The 23,855-nt window shown below is 40.3% G+C and overlaps 1 protein-coding gene across 5 annotated transcripts in view; it reads right to left on the reverse strand.

Moving 5' to 3' along the window:
* Nucleotides 1-23,855, reverse strand: part of LOC111264382 (phosrestin-2) — an 88,864-nt gene that overhangs the window by 24,377 nt on the left and 40,632 nt on the right. For 4 of the 5 annotated variants that reach the window (XM_022840244.2, XM_022840241.2, XM_086970065.1 and 1 more), the window contains exons 4-7: nt 18,377-18,437; nt 13,391-13,511; nt 11,604-11,761; nt 6,598-6,848 (exon numbers count right to left, since the gene is read on the reverse strand). In XM_022840244.2, the coding sequence (XP_022695979.1) occupies nt 6,598-6,848; nt 11,604-11,761; nt 13,391-13,511; nt 18,377-18,437 (591 nt within the window). The remainder of the gene's footprint in view (nt 1-6,597; nt 6,849-11,603; nt 11,762-13,390; nt 13,512-18,376; nt 18,438-23,855) is intronic. The other variant, XM_022840247.2, reaches the window with a different exon arrangement.

Here is a 23,855-nt window from a genome sequence, read left to right on the forward strand (position 1 = left end):
GTGTAACGCCATTTTCTTGTCGAAGTCTTTTATGAACAGTAAAAACCCAACCCCATCTGGCTCGTAGCGACGGCGTCGTCCAAATAGGACTCCTGCTTCTAGTAGTTAATCGAATTATATCCAAAACACCATACATAGTTTCATCTACCCAGGCCGAAGCCCATAAGAAAAACATTTCACTTTTCTTCTTAATTTTTATTCTTTGTGTCACAACGTGTCCTTGGAGAAAACTGGGTCCATGAGGAATGCATTGTTCATCTTCAGAGATTTTGCTCAAGGGTTCCCGTGATCACAGCTGTCTCCTCGTTTCATTTGAGGTGCTTAGAGTTAGTCGCGTTTTGTGAAAATTTCAATCCTCAATTTTAGTGCTGAAGCGAACAGGAACAAATAACTTTGCCCTCGTCGAAGGTCTTTTTACCTAATATTTTCAGCCATTTTCAGTGTCCAATTCCATTAATGATTCCACTTGAAATTCAATTACTGACTGTTGCTTTTTGTCATAGAGCGCTACTTTTATTTCTAGTGTATATATATATATATATATATATATATATATATATATATAAGCTTATAGTTGTAGATGTCGAGAACCTTATATAAATATATACCACCTCTCATCTAATAATGGTTTAAGGGTCATTCAAAATGTTCGACTCATGAAATAGCTCAATAGCTGCTAGTACCGCAGTTGTAGGACTATTGACAAGCGGTAATTATTCCCAGTACCTATTGGTAAACCTAATAACGCTTTCCAGGAGAGCGCCTCCTAAATGCCTAATCGTTTAACACACACGATAGATCTAAAATACCGCTAAATGAAGACTTGAATTATTCAAGTTACGTTGCTCAAGCAGTGCTCGCAAGCAACGTATTATTGGTCGTACATGATTGTTCCTATGTTGTCTCTCGGTTAACACATTCAAGTGAAGACACTATAGGGTTCGCGAGCTTCACGTATAGTGCACTTAGATAAAACACTATTTCAGATAACTGTTATTGCAGTGGCCGTTTTCCGTCTAGCCATACTCAGAAGTTATTACAGTTTATCCTCTTCTCGCAAACCCTCAGCTCGCTTTGAGGATTCCTTAGATAATCCTCATCTGGCTTCCCTGTAGAGACATGCGATGCGCCTCATTATTAGCCCTTTGCTGTAAAGAAAATAGCCCCTCCGGCTTGAGGCCGCATCAGCTGAGGCAGAATCGACCTTCAGCATACAAACGAACCAATGAAATTGAGTCGCACTAATACAATTTAGTGAGACTTAAGTAAATTTTCAACCTTATTTCCATTTAGGTTCAGCAAACTTTATTGATCACAACCTAATTTTATTAAGTGCATGCTTTTATGAAATAAAGCTAATTAGGGGCTGGCTGACGTTTCTAACTGACGTTAATGGCTTCACGTCGCCAACACCTTCTATACATAACCATTCGTTCAGGCGGAACTGCACCTGCTGTATAGGGAACCGAGACAATCTACGTCATCGTTGACCAAATCGTCCTTGCGATATTTTGTAAATGGATCGAGGCAATAAAGTTGCTGCAAGCAATTACTGCTCACTATGGTGTATGCTACATGTCATGGGGTTGGTTTACTGTCGCAGGTCTGTATGCATCATTATATAGGAAAGTCTGACGTAGCCGATAACAACAGACATATCTTAACTCACAAGTTACGAAACCGTATCAATAGCATTTTTCCTTGAAAGGAGGCCACTATGAGCAGTAGCAATCTTCTTATAGGATACGGGTACGCAAATTCGTTCAGTTGGAGAAAAGGGGAAGGCCGTTAGTCCGTTCGGCAACTCGCACCGTTTCATTGGTTCTTTTGTTTCTCCATCAATGGCCCACCCTTTTTCTCCTGGGCTTATTCCTTAGACTTGCTGGGCCGCAATAGACAACATCGCTACATCTGCATACTTCGTACGAAGGAATCGCCAGAAGTACGGTGTGCGACTGAGGAACAGCCTGTCTATTAATTCAGACCCGATCGCATTATAGCGTTGCCGTAAATAATTAAGCGGCGATTACCTTTCTCTTTTGTCTAGTTGCCGGCCTCTATTGTTTAATTACATCGGTATGGCATATGATATCACTGAAAGCAAAGGCCTCATCTCATCAGCAGATATACGGTTTTCCGTTGTGTAGATGGTACTAAAAGATTATTTTGTCTAATTCAGAAACTTTGATTTTTTTTATTCAAAGGTTTTTGAGCTTAAGGAGCAACAGTATTCATTGTGTGTATACGTATGTAAATGTATGCCTGTCAAAATATATTCTGAAAGAGCTAAAAAACTCACAATTTCTACCTAACAAATTACAATCGATTTGTCTTTCAAGGATCATTTTACCGATCGGATAAACACATAGAAGAGTTAAACCTGTATTTAATTAACGTAAACTGATGCACAACTGAAACCAGCCTCTAAGAAAGAAAATACTGATTGTGCCAGATATACCAAGATAGAGTATAGATTTTTTTGGTGTTTCGTATTAAGATACTCATTTTCTTAGTATTGCTTCTTTTTTCAGGACCAAAAGGTTTCAATAGTGGATGGCAGTGGCAAAGTTATAATTAACTTACCTACTCACTACCGTCACATTGTATTTACCAGTTATGGCCTTGTACTGATGTTTCTAGTCTAATGCAGAAGGCACAATTGTGACCTAAAATGGCTAAGCAGAGATATATCTCTAAACGCCTTTTTTTTCAGCTTCACAAACGACATCACTCCGAAAATGTTAAAAACATTAATGGGATTCGGACTCCAGCTTGTCGAACAGTATTTTGATAGTTATTACAGAAAAATATTCGTGATACGTACGGACCGAATTCGACGGTTCTCTCATTATCTGAATGAATTGTATGAACGTGCGGTGAAAAAACGTATTTAGTTGTTAACTGTTAACTGGTAAAAGAACCAGCATTGATCTGTTACTAATGAGTGCAGTCCTGCAGCCCGCTGCAAATGGTAAAAATAATCACGCTCTTATCGGGCGAAAAATTCCCGTTCGGATGGCCGACAGCAGCTATATGTTCATCTAGTTTTCCCAGTTTACCTTGGAGAGAGTAACTTTGATCTCAATGCTCAAGCGGTCGTCGTAACCATCTTTGACCGGAATCGCCGCGACTGCAGATATCCCGATACAATGGGTCCTTCGCTCTTGCAGGACCCAGGGAGACAGATAGCCGGAAGCATTGAACCTTCCTTGCTTTTTCCTCTTTCTGATAATTTTCGCAGACCAAACAGCCCGATGAATACCCCTTGTAGGGATACGAGAGTGAGAGAGAGAGAGAGAGAGAGAGAGAGCGGTGAAACGCGGATGGCTGGTAAATGACGAAGTAAGCACTAAAACAGGTGCGGCAGATCGTCTGGTTTCTCTAGGTCACGACACGTATATAAAGATTTGTTCACGTTAGATTTGTTTTTCAGTGTCACCCCAGTTGGTGCACGGACCTGGAAAGTAAAACCGGAACTACCAAGTTGCATAATGCCGACACAGAGGGAAAACGGCGATCGAAGTGCACACTGGAAATTGCTATTTCTCTTTCTGCTGGCCTTGTGTGGCCTTGATTGATTTCGTGTTAGACGTATTGACTATACAAACGATTTGCACATGCAGCGTTTAAATAAAGTCTCCAGGTGGTCCATGTCGAGCACGTCATAAGCAGTGATCTTGGCCTCCGCTTCGTAGCATCACAAATTTGAGTTTTAGCTGAAGAATGTCTGGGAGTGCGACGATCAATGAGACAGCGCGTGGCCTAAACAGAAGCGCGAAACAGAAGTGGGACTGTTTATAACCAGAGACCAATAAGGACCGTGCTTGAACTATTAACAAAACTGAACTTATTTTTTATCTTTTTGTGGCTGTGAAGGCTATTTGTACGTTTAAGCAGATAGCAACAATCTCATTTGACATGATTTTAAATAAACGCTCTGTAGTTGACTTTTTGAGAAGCTGTGGCAGCAATAACAAACCTATGGGTGTAGTAATAACAGAAATAAGTTCCTATTCCAAGGCCGCCTGATATTTACAATATGCAACGTTTCAATTCGTAAAAAATCTTATTTGTAATTTTATTTGGAAAAGAGCATTGTTTGTTTCCTGGCAGAACTATTAAATGTTTTTCTTCAAACATCTGTGTATTGCTTTAAGGATGATCCTCCAAGTGCATCAAGGATCGTTCGAGCTTCTTCTAACAGCGTAGCACTGTCTTGATAATACAGCTGATGATAGCCCCAAGGCATAGTTGTTTCAGGGCACCTAATTCGCTTTGTCTGGGTGTTGCCGTTGGAGATGCTTTGCACCCTCTTCTTTTTGTCCATCAACGATCATCGTTTTCTGCGAACGTGTCATGTCAGCGTTCCCACGTTGTCTGGACCAATTGTTTAGTTTCACCTTTAGCCCTTTTTCTTTTACGTAACTTATAGCAATTGTGAGTGGATTAAGCGCATGCTACGACTGAAGTAAGGTGATGATCCTGCAGACTCATCTTTTATGAATGAGCTTGTTATCTGCTGCTTATACTCATAGTTGGTATATACCAATGAAGCTCAGATAAAGCAACGTGATTCGTGTAGTGCGGATGCCCCTCGTATAATTGAACACTGTATCTCAAACGAAACATTATATCGTACACAAAGAGACTGAAATGTTCAAAGGAGTTGTTATTAAAGGACGCGAACAGGACAGTGAGCTTTAAAGCATTTCATTAATCAGTAGATAATGCTGAATAAAGGCTTCGTGGAAGAACGCGGAACTTTTTAGGGCCTTCGCAAATGAAGTCCGACAGAGCAGCATTTGCATTCTTTTGTGTGTTCAAAAATGTGCCATTGAGATGCGAAATAGGTTTTTTTTTCCAAACGGTTAATTCGACCAGGGAACTACAGAGACCATCGTGAGCTCCTCGCACCACTTCAGCAGTCATTAACAGACGCTTCTTTAACTGCGTATTAAAACAATATATGACATGGATGCCATAATCCGATAACAATTCTTTCTCATTGAGTATTCCGCGACCGATGCTTTTAACAAAATATCTTAGTTATGGTCTATATTTGCATGTTACTTATTTGTTTTTCAACCAACCTTCGAGAGATTCAGACAAAAGTGAAACCATATTGTTTGTTCACTGTTTGTATATACAACGTTGAACATAATCAGTGATCTGACTTCTAACAAACTGAGTCGAAAGGTCGAGAGGAAAAGTTAAGGTATCTTATATAAGAGTAAAATTAACGCTATGTTGACTGCGTCCAAAGTGTTCTCCAGTTCAATGGTTTGTCTCCTTAAAACCGAGGAATAAAATAAAAGGACATTTCTATAAAGTTCCATATGGAAGCATTGGTTATCATGAGCGAATCCTTTGGCTAACCCTGACACATTAGTTTTAAGTATAAGCTCATTTTCAATGGAAGATATTTTTAGATAGTGAATGATATGATAAAATGATTATGTGGACAATAGTATGGTCTATAAATGTGTCAATTCTAGACAAAACTGCAGCCTCGTGACGCTGCGGTTCTTGTGGACGCATTGCAATAGTGATGGGTTTGTAAGTATCTTTGCCTAAAATGAATGGCCGTACACTCGATAATCCAGGTCAAAGTCAGGCAGCTTTGGGAAGCTTGAAAGCCCAGCGTAGAGATAATCAAGATCATTTCAGTGTGTTATCGAAATCGTTTTTCCCTTAAAGACGCTATCCTCCATTCAGCTCAGTGTACCATTGCAGTCAATGTTCAACATATATTATAAATACTATAGTTGCAGTAACACGATGGGGTCTTTGATTCGGGCCAAAACGCTTTGACATCCCTGTCATTGTTCAGGGTCTGAAAAATATACTGAAAAATCATCCAACGTGGATACTACAATAAGCAAACGTATCTGTTTCGACTTTTCTACGTTTACGGCTAAACTCTTCCTTACAACTTCCTCAACAAAGTTTACTAAACTCTTCTTGTACAAAATGCCCCTTGCGGGCGTTTTGTGTATTACATAGTTGCATGTCTCGATGGCTGTACTCGCAGTCGACTGCAACTAAACGTCAAGACTGCATGCCATGAACAATACTTAAGAGAATCAGGCAAAAAGAAAAACGACAAGCTTGTTTTCTTTCTGTAAAAAAAAAAACAACTTCTAAGGGCAACAGTGATAGTAGCACTACAAGCGACTACATACAGGTACTCAAAGATCTCACTGTTTTGCCGAGTAACCGATAACTCGGTACGTATTAAGGGAATCGAACCTCTCGTGTGACCCCCACTCAATTCTGGAGACAAGAGGAGAGTAAGATATGAAAGAAGCCCAAAAGAAGAAGATTAACGACGTGGATTCATTAAGCAAAATTTCTATTCATAACATTGAAACTCCAAGGGAATTTATGTAGACTGTAGCTGTATGCTAATATTGTTGATTCTGCGGCAGTTATAAACGTAAAGTTCCCATCTGTGAAATTAATTATTGACAAGCACGTTTTTGATAGGCATGAGCACTTTTCTTCAACATACTTCAAAAACTACTTGGATGCATTATAATATAATAACAAAGCATAACGTATATGACGTTCTCACAGGACCAAGATATGAACGCCTACCTTTCGAATAGGGAAATTTAACACGCTGATAGTACTGTGTTCCTTGTTTAGATCGACTGAGCCATAGCATCGAACATAGTATCGTACCCCGCACGTGTCACCAGCGTCCGGGGTCAGCCGCTGCATAATAGTCGAAACCGGCGCATCTTCGGGAAAGACGAATGAAAAATGAACCTTTGCCTTGTCTTCCGGACAGCGACGGCCATCTGACGGCGAGCCTGGCAACCGCGGATCGCTGTCATTGACGCCTTCTGGAAGTAAATCCACCAGACGAAGTTAACGTCAACTAGCATCTCTGAGAGCATCTCAAAATTCGGTTAATCGATAAATGTATTGTTTTTCAGTCCAGCCGTTCCAGCCGACCGTACCCGTCTGGACGGGTACGGTCGGGTGGAACACAAGACCGCAACTTTTTTAATCAAACGATTATTGCTATGTAAAGTAGAAAAAAAAAAGCACCAAAATGTTCTATTAGGTGATAAATTATAATTCTCAGCCAAGAGAATTAACAATTCGATTAGTAGCGTTATTCCATTAAACAGGTTACGCTACCTATTCTCGATAATCGTTCGTTTGCGTGCGATAGGTACTCCGAAAATACCGTGTTTATCCGTATGGCCACCGAGCCGGTTTTTATGACACGCAGAAAATGTGTTTGCTATTTTTAGTAATTTTCTCGTGATTCGGTAAATATTATTCAGCAATCTAAAGTTCTTCTTTAGTCCTATAGGCCGCTTGTAATCATTGTATCTGCACAACAAATCCTTATTTCGATCTGAACTAAAAAAAATTAATATATACGTTTCAGCAGTCGGCAATTTCATTCTTTCATAGAGTATACAGCCATATTTATCATTTTAAAGAAAATTATGACGATATAAACTGATGGGTAAACACCGATCACTCCTTGGATGATACCGAAAAGCAAGACCCTTTATCGAAATTTCCCAGAAGAGTTTTCTGACCCGAAGGTAGATGTGTTTACTATTCGTTTTCCATACGCCAGAGGCAATGCTTCAGTGTTTAGCACTATTTCCTGTACTGTTACGGATGTTGACATAGGTGCAATTACGTCAATCCGAACATGCCTCCAAAACCAGGTCTAGTGTCGACCTAGGTTCAACGATAAGACATACTACCACTAATGTTATACCAAATACATAAATTGTATTACACCGCAACGTCCCAGTCGATGGACGAGTGCGAGGCAAACGGATGCCCACGAGAATCACTACACACATTGTATTCTTGCAAAAATCAAACGATCTCGAACCTCTCATCGACTTTGCATCTAAACATACGAAGCTTTGTTTTGCTGCTAACCAGCGGAGACTATGTCACTTGCATTGGAAGAACTGGGACTCCAGAACCCCGATGCGGCCGTAGAAAAAGTTCGTCTCATATCGCCAGATAGCTGAGGCTATTCAACGCTTGTTAATTCAATAATCACAAACAAGTGTCGACAATTGACGACGAGTTACTTCGAAGCCGTCTGTACTTTGCTAGTCTAGTACTCTCTTGTGCGAACTATGTGTCCGTTCATCGCTTTCATTATATTTTTTCAGTCGATTTGCTCGGAGAGCTTCACTTGAAAAGTTTTGTTGACGCCCCTTATTAAATAGTACGAATAGTCTCTAAATTGTATGGAATATTGAATCTGAGAGGTTGTCACGATCTAAAGCTGCAAAGCCTTCTGTACACTTAAGGCCCTTGTTCCCGCCGCTACAAACGGAAATTCAAGCTTTCGTACAGCTGTCCATACTTATTGCTCATGGGCAAAAGATGCGAATGTGCGAAACCAGGCTAGCTTGTACCACCGTTCACTTGCCTAAACATTGCCCCTACAGGTCATAACTTCTATGGAAAAGGTCTTAGCATGTGAAGTAAATGAATGTTATTGAAATATTATACTAAGAATAACTTGAAGGTCGCTTACGCAACCGATATGGGCATGTTGCTTCGCAATAATCGTTAGATTAACCTAGGACAAAAACGTACGTCGAATCTATGTGCGGATATTAATGGCCCTTAAAGAACGATCATGAAGTCCGTGTAAAGGTCAACCCGGAACGCTGAATTGTTTAACTCACGCGATAACCAAGCGATTGATGTGGCACAAAAACATTGGTATAAGTATAGCTGTTTTCGAATCAATTCAGTTTTATGATTTCACAATACACTGTTCCTTGTCATATGAGCAAAAAACTATAGGCGGGAACATATACGCCTATGCACGCACGTGCATGTTTGCCGCCTATAGGCACAGCAGCGCTCGTTCACACGCTATACCACGAGCTTTAAGCCACCTGGTCGACACACCCTACTTTCATTCAATCTTGTAGCATTATCGATCGATTTTCTGCCAGGTTTGCGGATGCATCGAAAGTCAATATCATGTAGGATTCGGATATGCCATTACTTTTATTTACTTTATTTGAAAGCCTTCGTTCGAGTCGGTAGACGTTTGATGCTCATTGGATTATCGGCCACAGTTGTCTCCGTCGGGGTCAAACGTGGGGCGCCTTTAAGCATGGCATATTCAATATGAGTAACAAAATAGGTTTTAGTTAACATCTCTCAACTTTCGCGCCTGTAATCAGAGCCATCTTGGGGAAAAAAAAACCAGATACATAACTTGCCTTTGAAAAATTAATGGTGATTTCTGAATGAACTTCTGTCGTACTAAAGAAATAGTCGAGTATATCCGTGTGTAAGAGACGTGAGGAATGTTAAACTAATAAGTACGATAACTTAATAATGATGTAAATAACGAGCACGATAAGTGGTCAAATTATCTGAGCGAACGTCGAAAAATATAGCAGCTAGTGATTTGAAAAACCCGCGATTTTTGGGACAAAATAAACAGTAGCATCAGGTGAAGGCGCGATGGCTACGTATATTGCTGTACTTCCCCTTGCACCATATCAATTGCATTGGTACATTGAAGTCGAAGTTGTCATCAGCTGATGCTATCGTTCAGAAGAGAGCATGGCTTATCAGATAACACTTTACATTATTCCAAATAACTAACATGTATATAGATGCATTCCGGTGCAGTGTAGAAATAATTGAGTAAACTATCTTTACAATAGGAAAGTTATGCATAAGTTATATCTTAATATTATACACAGGAAAACACTATTTCCTTATCTCGTTTCCTTCCTAGGGCTATCAACTATCTAGACCTTATGGTCCTGGCTACATTAATTATAGTATTATTATTATTATTGTATAAAAATAGAAGTATAAACAAAAGCTATTTAACTTGTAACAGCAGCTGTGGATATGCCAAGCAGACAAGATTGTCCTTTCTGTAGGGAGAAAGCAGAACTGGGTTTAGAATTGGTTCTGTTTTAGGTCATTACTTGTTGAGCTGATCAACTTCGGTAAACAAACGGCTCGGTGTCTTCGGTTCACGCACATAGTATTTTAGAAACGGCATAGGTTTCAAGATGGACACAGACATTCTTTCCATAATAACGAGCCAATGTACACAGAAGATGTAAACATGAAAGGCCTAAAATCGAATGCACTTGTCCGGTTTCTCCAGTTTTTCAAGTAAATATAGTTTACGGTCGACTTAAATAGAACAGGACACCGTTAGACAGTAGTGTCATCTAAGAGCGTTCTTCATAGCATGTCTATTATATTATCGAAAATTTTCCTTCGAAATAGGCAAACTATTTCGCATGTGAAGGCATATTTGGCCTACGTCTTTCAGGCTTGCATAAGTAATGTAATAATGTAACAGAATTTCCATATAGAATAGAAACGAAGAACAAACGGAGGTCTTTAAAATATATCTATCCAAATGTTTGGTGCTCCAAAGAAAATAAATTTCAATTGAATTTCCAATGCAATCTGTACACTAGCGATACACTTAACGGTATTATATCTCGAAAGCTTAACTGTGTTCACTAAATATTTACAATATGTGTTATTATTGAATTATTCTTGACACTTCCTAATTAGGTGAGCTCTGTAGGAAAGCAACGGGCCTAGGTTGGCCTTATTTTTGGAGTCCTTATACGCCGGATCTCGCCGAGCACTAATACGAGTGTTAGGTAGTATCTTTGTAACACTAGTGCAATATAGCACACCCATTAACTTAGTATCTTAACAGCTCAAGATTTCAAAGACGTCCGAAGTGAACGATATACTTTAAATCCTTCGTAGCCTTAGAGTAGCGATCAATTCTTTTATATTAAGCCTTCGTCGCACCTGGTACTCCTGATGAGGCTATTACTTTTACTAGATCTCTATTGCAAGAATGGTCTACTACCGGTTTTGTCGGCATTTTTTAACCTTCTGCCTATATCTTTACGTAATTAATATGCAAACTTCGCAAGCGACCCCCTTTTAAGGGTGATTAAAGCAAAGAACCGAAACGAAAAACTCATTTACTTATTAGTCTCATGTCAAGTTTCCATTATTATTATTATTAATGTTTCTTTATCTTTCAATGATTACTGTCAAAACCTACGCCTCTGATAATTCACTCCGCTTTAAGGAACGTATGACACAGAATCTGTCCAAATCTACTGCGTTTTCGCGCGTTCCTTGGGGCTTCCTCAGACGTCTTGGTCGTCTACCGAAGGTGAGTATTCGAACCCAGATCAGGACGTTGCCAATAAAAAAGCTTTTACCAGCTGACTAAGTGTGAGCTAGGCAATCAAATTGCCCGAAAATGATGGACATCTGTAGAGAGAGGCTCATCTGCTGCAAAGGCAGCGAAGACTGTAGACTCAAATCCTTAGTACCGCTGTATGCGCTTGTAACGAAGGAAATTTTCATAGAAATAGGGTTTATTGTAGGCACACAGCCTGTTAATTATCGAAGAATAGTTATAGACATACGTCGTTTTGTACTATTTCGTTGTTGTTGTTTCTGATGTTGGCCAAATCTAGCGTGCCTTTAGAACATAGAGATTGTTTCAATTTCGGAGAAAAACCTACGACAAACGTAAAAATAACAAGCGAACAATAGCAGCTACCGGACAAACTTACCAGACGAAGGCCCGGGTTGCTCGTTGCCTGTCTGCAACGCTCCCTGAGGCTGTGCCTCACCGCTTGATGTGACTGTCTCACCTGATGACTGGGACGAACTGCCCTGATGGAAACCCGCACCCTTAGCCCAAACCAGCTTATGGCCCATATACATTTCCCTGAAATTCGTCCGATCATCCGCAAATTGTTAGTATTATTCCAGACCTACTAAAGACCCATCGAGGATAAGGTGCACGACACCTCTTAAAGTGAGGGACGATATAATGAAAAACTCAGTGTGTCAATCTTAATTAGGTGTGGCAGAAGCTAATGAAAAAAAAAACAATGAGGCTCATGCTTTTCGAGTAGAATCTTTCCTAACGTTTTTGCTCAGTATAGGTCGGACTACATTGTAAAAGTTTAACAGTTGCGTCATTATCTTCAAGCAATGTATTATGGACATGGGGAACCTATTTTAAGCAAGTATTGGAGACATCGGTGATCTGTACACTGGAACCCTCCAATAGCGACGACGCGTTCAATGGCGTATCAGGGGTATTTATTCAATGTTTTGTATAAAACAGATAACGTTAAACTTATTAACTCAACTTAAATACATCATAATGTTTATTCTTCGCATCTACGATGCATGTACGCTTCCGAAGGCTGCGTGTTAAAATTTAATTTCGGATACAGTTAGTAACGCAAATTGAATTACCAATTGGATTCATCGCTGGATTTCAAGTAAGCAGATTTGATCGTACAATACGTGCACGTAAAAATGCAGAAATAGATGAGAAATGATGATCAGTTTCAGTTACACATATGTAAATATTAGAGATGGCATCTTGCCGAACTTCACCATTACGGTCGATCCATTTTCGTGGTAGAGCTGTTGCCACTAGATCTATTTAAATCCGTAGCAAAGAATTCTTTAACTAGTTCTATCCATGATGTCACTCGAATCCACTTGTGCCTCATTTGCAAACAGGGCATACCTTCAGAGTGATCGAATAATCGTAGTAAAATCGACCTCAGCCAGGCAAATCTTTGTGTTCTAGGGATTAGGGAGACTCCGCTTCCTTTTATTAGTAAAACAGCTGAACAGAAAAAAAATCTGCTAGTTGTTGATAGTGAAAAGCTTTACTCAAAGGTATACACCGACCTAACCTACTAGCGCTCTTGTTGCATTGCACGGGCCTAGCTTTACATTCTGCCCGCCTAGACAACCTTCCTTTTTTTCATTAACACAGAGAAATCGGACATCTCTTACAGGATCAGAAGACGTCGAAATATCTGAATCAGGATAATTATACGATCGAATTATGGTAACGGAATTGCCGAGGCAATGCGATCGAATCGCCAAAACAGGGTGGTAAGAAAATGGAGTTGGACAATACATCGATATACCAAGACACGATTGTTTAGTGAGCACCGTGTACAGAAAATTGTAATGCAACACTAGCAAGGATAACAGTTGCAACGGGTTAATAACGGGGGGCAGTAAAACAAAGCGATAGTTCACCTTGAGCGAGCTCATGAATGTATTATACTAGGCTTGGGTACCGGTAACTAAATTTAGGCAAATATTGCTCTGCACGCATTGTACTGTCATATAGCTACAACGGAAATAGACAGCGGCCCTGCTATTCACGATCATGTGAGCGTGTATTTGCAGAGTGGTTTGTTTTGAAGACCCGCCGACGTCTAATTGGCTTTCTAAGGGGCGGAGATTGTCAGAGTGCAGCTGTTGAACTCTTCTCAGAAGCTATTAGTCATACGTAATATTTTCGTATTGTTGCCCTCACCTGCAGAGTGACATGCCAAGAACTTCATCTTCCTCCCGACCGTAGCGAAACCTTCCAACGAGGGCCACGTAGAGGCTTTCTCCAGGCGAAAGTTTGGTTGAATCGCACGTAACGAACCCCTCTAAAAGTAACAGAACACGAAAAATATATTTGTTTTCACTCCTACACATGCAAACAAACAGTAACATACGTTGCTAATTGTGACGAACGTTCCATACCTAGATATCAACCTGACATCCCCTCTGTATCTGGGGGTCCCTTTTCTACTTCAATTCCTTGCCGAAACCCTCGAAGAACAGGCCTAAATTTCGGAACGTCAGCCCCGATGCATGTGCCCTTTTTCTTCCTCTTGTGCTCCTCATATATATATATATATATATATCGATGAGCTGCGTATTTTTCCTAGCGAGATTGGGCATCGCCCAGACTTCACGGAAGTCTATGTATTCTAGCCGTGCGTAGGCCTTTCTTTATTTTGGTTTACACCTCTACTTGATTCCTCAACAAATAATGCTGCCCCGTAAAACAACTGTATGAATTGGTTGCCAGAAGAAGCATGAGGCCGGTATTCGCGCGGAGAGGACCGGCTAAATTCCCGAGAGCCTAATTTTTTTTATTTACCGCGAGGTATTTTCATATCTACAGCCAACCGTATGGTTCACAGGGTGTAGCTTTTGAGTAAAGATGTTTAGCGTCCTTTTTCATGGGAGCTTGCATACGTTCTATCTTTATTACGGCCGGTAGTGCCCTGCGAGTCCTTTGGAGATGCGTTCTACGGACAATCGTCTATTTAGAGTCGACGGTATTCTTCGAAATTCACGCATTCGATGATCGCGTTGCTGAGCTGAAGTCAGTCCGTCCCGGCTGGCGCTCCCCTGGTGCGAAACGTTGTTGCTTCGGTGTTTTGCACGCTCACTTTTAGCCCGAGTTCATCGGCGTACCTAGATGTTGTCACTAATGGTTGTTAGAAGTGGCGATGGCCTGTGGTGGATAAGGTGGTACAATCGACGAACTTCGACGAGATTTGTTATCGAGCGTTGCTTCTTGATCTGGCTTGGTAGGTCATTGATGGCTGCTAAGAATAGATATAGCGACAAATGGTCTATAAGGAACTGAGTCAGCTGCTTTAACTGCACCCTACCGGCAAAAAGCTCTCTCGAGTTTTCTCTCGTTTACCTTTAAATATACCCGACGGCAGAGCCACTTTCTCGGAACGCGATCACGCCTCAGATAAGTACAGAACAAGGCTGTACAACATGGTGCTACAAAAACGACCTGCTGTAAAAACGCACTGCGAATTAGATCGGGCCCAGGCGCTTTGTCCCTCAGTATTTCCCACATTTATGCGGCAATTATCTTTTACATTTCCGTATTGAGCGTGTCGTGTTATTCGGGTGTTAGCTGGTTTGATGTGCGCAACGTCCAACGGTGGAAAACCCTACTTTGATCTGTCAGTGTGTTTTTATAATCCTGAACTGCTCTGATTGGACGGAATGATATAACAATTTGTCGCAGTTAGCAGTGAAGTTGCAGACGTGCAAGTCCCGACAGTGGCTCCTTTGGTCCTTATGGCAACCTTTTCAGGCATCGACCAAAGTTCGCTGGATAGCCTTATTCAGCGCAGGACAGGACAAATCGTTGAGTATAAAATACTAGGTTAAACGGATGTAAGCGTGAGTGGTGCGATGATGAAAAAAATATTTTAGTTTCTTTCAGCGATAGGTGTTTTCCACTGTAGCACAAATGACTATATTTTACACGTATGTGTAGCTGTCTATCGTATATTATTTACGGCAATACCTGGATCTTTCACTAGGTTACTGAGAGCTATGTAAGGTAATGAATGTACTAAGTTATGCAAGTAATGGGGAAAGTGGACCTTGGGAAAAGTTACGCAGCGCAGAATTACACAGATTCGGCAGGAAGCTTTACCTGCGCAAACAAATTGTAGTTGTACGTCAATTAAGTATGACAAGCATAGTGCAACTTATGTTAATTATTATATAGCTTTTATCAAAGGTAAGCCTTTTCGAAGGACACTAAGAAACAGTTTTACAACTATATATGCTATTTTTCGTTTTCGACATTCATTCTATTATAGCATATAATTTATCCCTAAGACGTCTTTTTTTATTTGTTGGCAAGTTATTTAATAGCCAAATGCTTCTGGACATAGAGTCTCTTTAGACTCTACTACACTGTCGCCGTGATAGCGTAGTGGGTAAGGTTCTTTGACTGATTATTTTAGGGATAGATGTAGTCTATCCGGTAAAAGGCATACGCTTTGTTTCGCGTTTAGCGGGAGCCAACCGTCTGGTGGAATACCTAACGCCGGTATCAGACGTGACTCTATAAATAAAGAGACGCTATTATAGTAACCGTGGCGCTCCGGCGCATAGCACCTTACCGGCACGTCACAGAATCCGCTCGTAGGCCCGCTAGAAATGAACTCCTTTTTTTTTTAGCAATATTTTTTGTCCTATCGTGTGACGGCTAGAAAATAGGCGAGCCGAACATTCTCTCTGTACGGCGTGAGTTGAAATGACTGTAAATTTACATAATGAAAAATCACTGCTGTATCCCGTTACGCGTTATAGGTATTACCGTAACGTACTTGAACCATCATTGTTCGGTTGCAGTCTCTTTACGTAGGAAGTTCATCGCCTTTTAGCTAATATCACGTCTAAGCGTTTGCATTACACAACAATTATTCGTTCATTTTTGAGTTTGCTTTTTAACAAGTTACATACCTGTATAAGACTTCATCATTAGATAGATGTACGTCGTAAAGGATTGGTTGCAGAGGTTCGTTATTTAAGAGAATAAGTAATTCAAGGTGAGCCTTTCGGAGGATCGGCCGTGTAGGCTACACCGCAATAGTATATATACGAATAATAATTACGGTCTTTTTTTTTTTTGATTGTGTTTGACGATTTGACTCCCCTCAAATCCGCTTGTTTTAGAGATCATCCTGATGTTGGATGATCCCTAGAACAAGGTTTGTTGTGATTTTCATCATCATCAGTTCCGTGGACAAGCCTAATCTTATCATAGCTATGGGCTAGTGCGACTATACTGAAGCATTACATACAATCCAATAGATCCGTCTAAAGCATTGCAGGAAGCAAGCTATGGGTAAACTAGCTAACAGCCAACTTCTACCAATTTTGAAGATAAACTGTTTTGCCCCGAGCAAAAAATAACTATTCTAATAGTAAGAATCGTATAAACATAGACCGATAGCCTTGGCTGATCTTTTCGCCTAACAAAAAACAAGAACCTCAAGCATCAGTTTGATTCCATCTGTTCTCGCCAGTACCATCTTCCTTTCTTCGTTGTGAAGAAAGCCGAAGGCTACGGACCGCAATTCCCCTGTTGTCATAAACGCGGTGCACTAATACAACCGTCAGAAACTGCTAAAGACGGTCCTTTTTTGTGCTATCCACAGCAATAGTGGCAAAGGCAAAAGGCGATGACACAGCCTAAGTCAGGCATCAATGCCAAATGGTGGCAACACAAACCAGGATTAAAATATTCAATTAGGTGAAGAGAAAACGATACAAAGGAAAACCAATGCTTTCACCTAGACGATATCCACAGCTACCTTCGAAGTCTCATTTTCGGCCCTACATACTGTACAGGAACAGTCATGATAAAAAAGAAGCTAATTGATAATGATATATCATAAACATAGATGGGAACAAGCAATGACACATAATACAATGGAAAAGATCTTCAAATATCTGATCTAGATGCTATCATTAAGCATATGTGTAGTAACTGCTGAGCAAGACAATAGAAATCACGAAAAAACGCAGTGCTTACTTTGGCCTCCGGTCTGTCTTTACCATGCTACAGAATTGTCATTAACGTTCGTAAACCGCCAAACAACTTTCACGCGAGTGTAGCACTGTTCCGTAACTACTGTCAGATTTCGAGACTTAATCAATACTCTGTTTTGTATAGTGGCCTAATAGAGTTGCTGACAATAGCAGCCCAAACCGGTGCATTTGATAAGTCATTTGACGGATGCGAGGTTAGGCGAAAAACAATATTTGACAGCGGTGGGAAAATGACCGTTGGGCATCTTAGTAAGCCCTACACTTCTCCCCCAGTTGCTGGAAGTTCTTTCCTTTACTTTGAAGGAGAGAACGTACTGTTAGTCGCAAGACAGCAATGGGGGGCAATATATACGATCACAGACGTGTCGAGCATGTGAAGTACCATGGATTAGGAAAAATGGGTTTGATCTAGAAGATGACGACAGAGCATGTACGTAGATAAAACATGTCACATTGAGCAATGTCTGAACGTACGACAATAAGCTTAGTGGTGAAGCTGTTCAAAAAATCGAATAGATTCCCCTTAGCTTATCGTCCCTGACAGCTGTGCTTCCTTGTCCGTAAAGCAGACTAGAATCTGCCCTGCAGGCGTGTACACTAGTCCTATACGTGACCCTTTTTGAATCTGTTAGGCACTTCGAAAAACCGAATAATTGTTTGTCCTATAATAATAATCGTAGAAATTTCTGTAGAAAATTATTATGGTTAACAAGATTAACATTCGAGTCAACAAGCGAGTTCACAAAGGATTACCTGCTACGAATTTCTAAACAGCCGTTCCCATTTGGGAAAAAATCTAACTCAGTAGAAAAAAAGACGACGCTTGTCGTGCTCCTTCAAATAATTGATTTTCATTTAATGACAGTATAACTTCTGAAGTTTAGAATAGGAAGCACAAAAGCGCACGCTACTCTTCCGTGAGTTCCTCATTTTATTTTACTTTATTGCTTCATCATGTTTCCTTCAGCTCCTGTTAGGATCAATAACTATTTAGCTCCATTTACCACACATTTAATGGACGCGTTTCGACACATAGTGCGTATAAATAAAGATGTCAAATTATATGTCAGGCTGACACGTGCGGTAATGGTATTTAAAACAGTACTGACAGAGGTAAATAGGGAGAGAAAGAGACAATGCTTACCCACAGCGTCTGTGTCACAACCGAGGTCTTGATATTCCACCTTATAGAGATAGATTGTTGTCTGGAATGATAAGGAAATCAGCGACATTTAACAGGACACATGTTAATATCGAATGTATATAAAACAAGTGATCCTATCGCTGGTCCTACGACTACATTACGTTGGATAACGGCCGTAGAGCTATTGTTGTTAAACGATTGAAATATTTTCCAGAAAATAGCATTTCTACGAGTATCTGTATTAAAATGAGGCAAAACACTCGAAGAGCACTGTTGTATGCTTTACACGGTTACACTGGGCTTTACACTGGGCTACGATTATTGGCGATAGGCATCCAACATGGATGTTACTCTGTAAGCATAGAAACATGCACTGTATTCCGGACTGAGCGTTCGGATAAGTGAATCAGAACTGCTTACTGAAAATAATATCTCTTTGCGCAGAATATGTAGCGACTGTCATTAAGCGGAATGCGGTTCACTGAGGCGTTCGAATGAGCCTATGAGGACCACGTCGGAGTCGCCCCCCAAATGTAACTTGTTAATATTACAGCATTAGCTCACCGAAAATTATATGTATTTATATACATCTACATACACAGAGTATTAGAAGTATTTAGTTGGTTATCTACCTGGACTGTTTTCATTTTGTTGATCCCTCCGCTAGCGGCAATCGGAAGTCCGATTGAGCTGGCCGCCGCCCAATTCAGCACCTGGTTTCAGGGATCTATGCAGAGCTACTTTGGCACCCGTTTCTCCGCCTTGGGTATAAGCTTCATATTATCATTTGGACTGAAGCCCGTCTCGCTTGCAAATCTCTCTCGGGATTTTTTCCTACAACTGAGGTTTGGGATATCGTCGACACGAGCATTACATCCTAATCCCCAATTTTCCATTGCCATTACCGAATCGTTTTCGGAATGGTGGCCGTATTATAGCACTACAAAAAAGTAGAACTCTGCTTCGCCCGTCTATCAATTTAGATAGGATAGTTCACTTCTGACTCCGTTAATAAATGAACGGGAATCACTACCTAAATCCCTTGTAGCAGATCTCTCGAAACGCATACATATGGCCAATATATTTGGCCACCGAACCTTTTCTGGTTTAGTAGATGACAATGCGATAATAGGACAGGCAGGTCAAGTTAGTTAATTTACTTGAGTTTCGCTGAGTCTCAGCTATCACATTCGACACGATATCTAAACACGACAAACAAAATTATAAAAAAAAAAACATACGATGAAGATAGTCCCGAAGGAAATCTACGGAGCTTTGGTTTAAAATGTACTTTGTTTAGAGTTCAGAATCATTACTAATCCAAGTGCAAAAGACATTTGATGAAGTACATGTCTGTTGATAGACAAAAGCATTTATTCAAATCAATAAGAACGCAATTTCGAGCCTTAGCTTTGCTGCCTAAACTAACTTGTCCTTATTATTCAATACACCATACAGTAACAATAATCTAGGTCCAATTACGTACGTATAATTCACGACTAATAACATTCTAAATTCTGCTTAGTCTCAACAGAGTTAGGCCATGTCAAATAAGATGACCTACTGGCGGCCTTTGCGCTGATGGCTTGGTTCCTGCTCTCCGGTATAGATCGATCATTCGCAAAATTCAGCTGTCAAGTAAGCTAACTAACGTCGCTTACTTCGTCCTTATAGTCTCCAAGATAATGTGACCTGCTTGACAGTATCTCTCAGCAAATGCAATAATAGCCAACTGGATGACCTTGAAGGGTAAGCTGGGCCGCTCGACGTCTCTATGGAAAAAGGAAAACTTTTTCTGGAGCTTGATTTGGGGTTGTAGGGAGAAGTGTTCTCACACACCAGTGGTCTTTAGTGGCAAATAAGGAGAACAGCGAAAAGGAATAGCATGGTAGAGATGGTGGTTGAATGCCAAGAGCGTCGGGTACCTGTATGGCCTTTCAGCCATCCCTCGTCGATTCGTTTTTGTTTTCTTCTCTGCTAAATACGGGTAACACCATCCTGTCTTGATATGGACGGATGGTCTTTCGCTAATCACGAGCGGCTATCGGAAATTCATGTACTACTAGTTTTACTGTAGAAAGTACTTCCTCTAGCAGGACGTCCGTGATAGAGTTCTTCCTTCCACTGTTTGGCATTGTTAGCAGGAGCAGTAATGATATTTGTTAGAAATCATGTCCTTTTTCTCACCCTCTATTTCGTCGAAGTATTTCTGGAAGCAGTGGGACCCGGAAGGGTCACTGTTGCTACACCAACTTGCCCTCTGTGGCCAGTAATTTCGAGCGTGTTAAAGGGGTAGTTAGCGCAACGGGTAACGCATTCAATAGTTTATTCAATAGCTACGTACAGCTTTAGCGGCACCTAGTGCATTTGCATACGACCATACTTTGAAGGAGTAAGATTTAAAGGAAGCAAATAGATATAAGTAAACCTCTTTCTATTCTGCTGATGAGACTAGATCAGCTCCGGCATTTGTTTTAGAGCCACGTGCCACAGTGAAAAATCGAAAATAGGGCTTCATACCACACTGTGACGTTACAGGGGTTAAGTGTAGCTCACATGAGGTTTGTACGTCGATACAACTTTACTTGAACAAAGAACTTCAAACGATCATCTAAATTATAGCTGCTGGTAAACATTTTGAGAGGACGACTAAAGTTAACGGCGTATGCTCATGTAATCCATTTTGACGTCTTTAGGGTCGCACTGACAAGACCGCGTCACAGCAAACGATGTCCTCATTGCTCCTGAATGATTCAGGACGACCGCAAATTAGTCTGTTCTTTGTTGTATGACAACACAATTCGTTATGTAAACGAGCATGAATTCAATTGGGGTCAGGGCATAGCTTAACGAGGCTGGTCATCTCGTAAGACTAAGCGGCGTAAGAAAGAAATGAATCCTTTACTTGGTGTAAAAGCAGCATAAATATTGTTCCTCGACTGCGTACGCTAATCAATATTATATACAATATTACGAGTACTAACGCTGTTTATTGTATACAGAACGATCAGCGTTGACATTGTGAAGGTCGCTAACTGTGTCGTCGAAGTAAGCAAGGGTAATTATGTTTGCGAGTGGTTTGAATTGACGCATAGCTAGTGGGCCTCCAACCCCTTAATCCGAAAGAAGAATAGAGAAAAGAGCTTTTCAAACCTATTTCCTTGAACTTATAGGTCTCGATGACTAGATTTGAACGGGTTGAGCGAAAATCTCCACTGATAGCCATAAAGTATACGCGAACATTCAGTAGCTGCCAAAGTCGTGCTGTGGTAGCCTTGCCATCATCAGACATTAGTAGTAATGGACAGTATCCAAACAAGACACCCTAATTATGGTAAGAAGTGTGAAAAGACTGGAAAACTTTCGAAGTAATGTTAATTACGTTTATTCCAAAGCATGTATACCTGTGTATTTTTATTTTATTAATTAAATATTATTTTATTATAATATTATATATTATTATGTTTCGTGCATTACTATATACTCCCCGTGACCGAACGAGACTTTAATGGACTGATATCTGAATCTAGTGGACGTTGCCATGTCTATTATTATGGTCATCTGTATCTAAAAGCGAATACGACTCTTGTCGAAATGCTACTAGCTGCTTCGACTTTTGCGTACGGAACTACCGCTGAATCTCGTAAGGCCAAACGGTTCTCTGCCGTGTTCCCCAAAATTCGATCTTACGTATATCTTACGGATCACCGAAAATCGGTCTTCAAAGATTTCGGGACAATTGCTCCACCTATACTCAATACACATGTACTAATATTTCGTTCCAGGAGATTACTACGAAGAGAACTATTTGAAAATGTCTTATATTTGGATTGAACTTGATTGCTAAATTGCTTTAAATCGTCTGGAATCGTCTCCCCTTAATGCACACGTTCACAGATGGCCATACTGTGTGGTACGCACCCAAAATTACACGCGCACTCGGCCTTCTGCGGCTATCGGTAGCAACCTTCTGCGTTGGCTTCTGCGCACACGCGAATCATCATCGAATTAAGCTTCTTGGATTGAATTTATAGACTTGAATATGATTTTTATCAAACATGGCGACCGAATACGACGGTACCGGAGTTGAGTACGAAACTTAGAAGCAATAAAGGGACTGTGAGACAATTCAAAGATCTCTCTCTGTGTTATGCAGTCAATCACACGTCCTCTCCTTCTTAGCATCATGGACAGATAGCAGCAATCGGTAGCCTTTACATCGCCTCTCTATTTATCATATAATCTATACCTATTACCAATAATAATATATGATCTCTAAATTTGTACTCCTGAACATGTATTTTAGTGATACTTTGTCACCCAATATCCTCTGTTCTAACATTCCTTTGTACATGTATATTTTTTAAATAGCGGTAATTTCGAAAACTACTCCAAAGACTTGGGTCGGGTCGGGTCGGGTCGGTCCGGCTCAACAAAAGACCCAATGATAAAAAGGATTCATTAATTTTAGTAACATATATTTCAAAATGAGTCTGTTATAAGTAGGCAAAGCTGCTAGGTCAAGTATATCTGCCTCAATAATGGGTAACGCAATAAGTAAATACCACTTTTATTAGAATATTTGATAGAATAGAAAGGATTTACATATTAGGGTAACTGTTATTTTTTTTTCTCGGAAATAGGTTAAAAAGTAATAAGAAGCTTTGTGAAACTCATATGTATAGCACATCAAAATGTAAGGGGATGGATATTGGTTTCGACGATTTTTATAGTTACCCAATAGAACAATGTTGTTAATAATAATACTAGTAGCACGTCATAGATGAAAATGTGTTTGTCCTATTCAGTTTATCACACATACGGCGACTATCGTATATAACTATGATTGGAACTTCTGTCTCATAACTGTAACTGAAGAGTTCTTCTTGAAGCGACATCTTTTCGGTAAGTTAACGAAGAGTTTACAACGTAATTAAGTCAGCACGGACTCATAACAATAAGCGTTACGAAGTTATGTTACTTTCTAGTAAACCACAAGTTTGATGACTTTTATGAAGAAATGTGTGCGTTCGAGTAAATAGAATTGTCATTGTAACTGTCTTCCCTTCATTGGTTATCCTTTTTACATTTCACTAACGGTGAGACTATTTTGATTCGATCTGCTGATGTGATCCCTGCCTCCTCTGCCATTAAACCACCGCAACCGTTGCGTCACCTTGAATGGAAACAATGTGATTTCAAAGCAAAATGACAGGACCCGTTTGTATTGACAATGAGCTCTCACAGTATTTTTCATCGCCGAGACAGATGATGTTCACACGGTCTTTTTTCGTATAGCATCACAATAAGCGAAATCATTGAAGTGGAGGAAGATTATCCGCTTTTTACGCGTAACATGTGGACGCTTAGCCATATCGATGAGTTGCTACTGCTTCCATGACGCTAATTGCATGGCCAGTTGCTATTGCCTTGGAAATACACCCAGACACATCCATTCATAGATATACGCAACGTGCAT

Source organism: Varroa jacobsoni, unplaced genomic scaffold (assembly GCF_002532875.2).
Source record: "Varroa jacobsoni isolate VJ856 unplaced genomic scaffold, vjacob_1.0 scaffold_852, whole genome shotgun sequence".
In the NCBI taxonomy this organism is placed as follows: domain Eukaryota; kingdom Metazoa; phylum Arthropoda; class Arachnida; order Mesostigmata; family Varroidae; genus Varroa; species Varroa jacobsoni.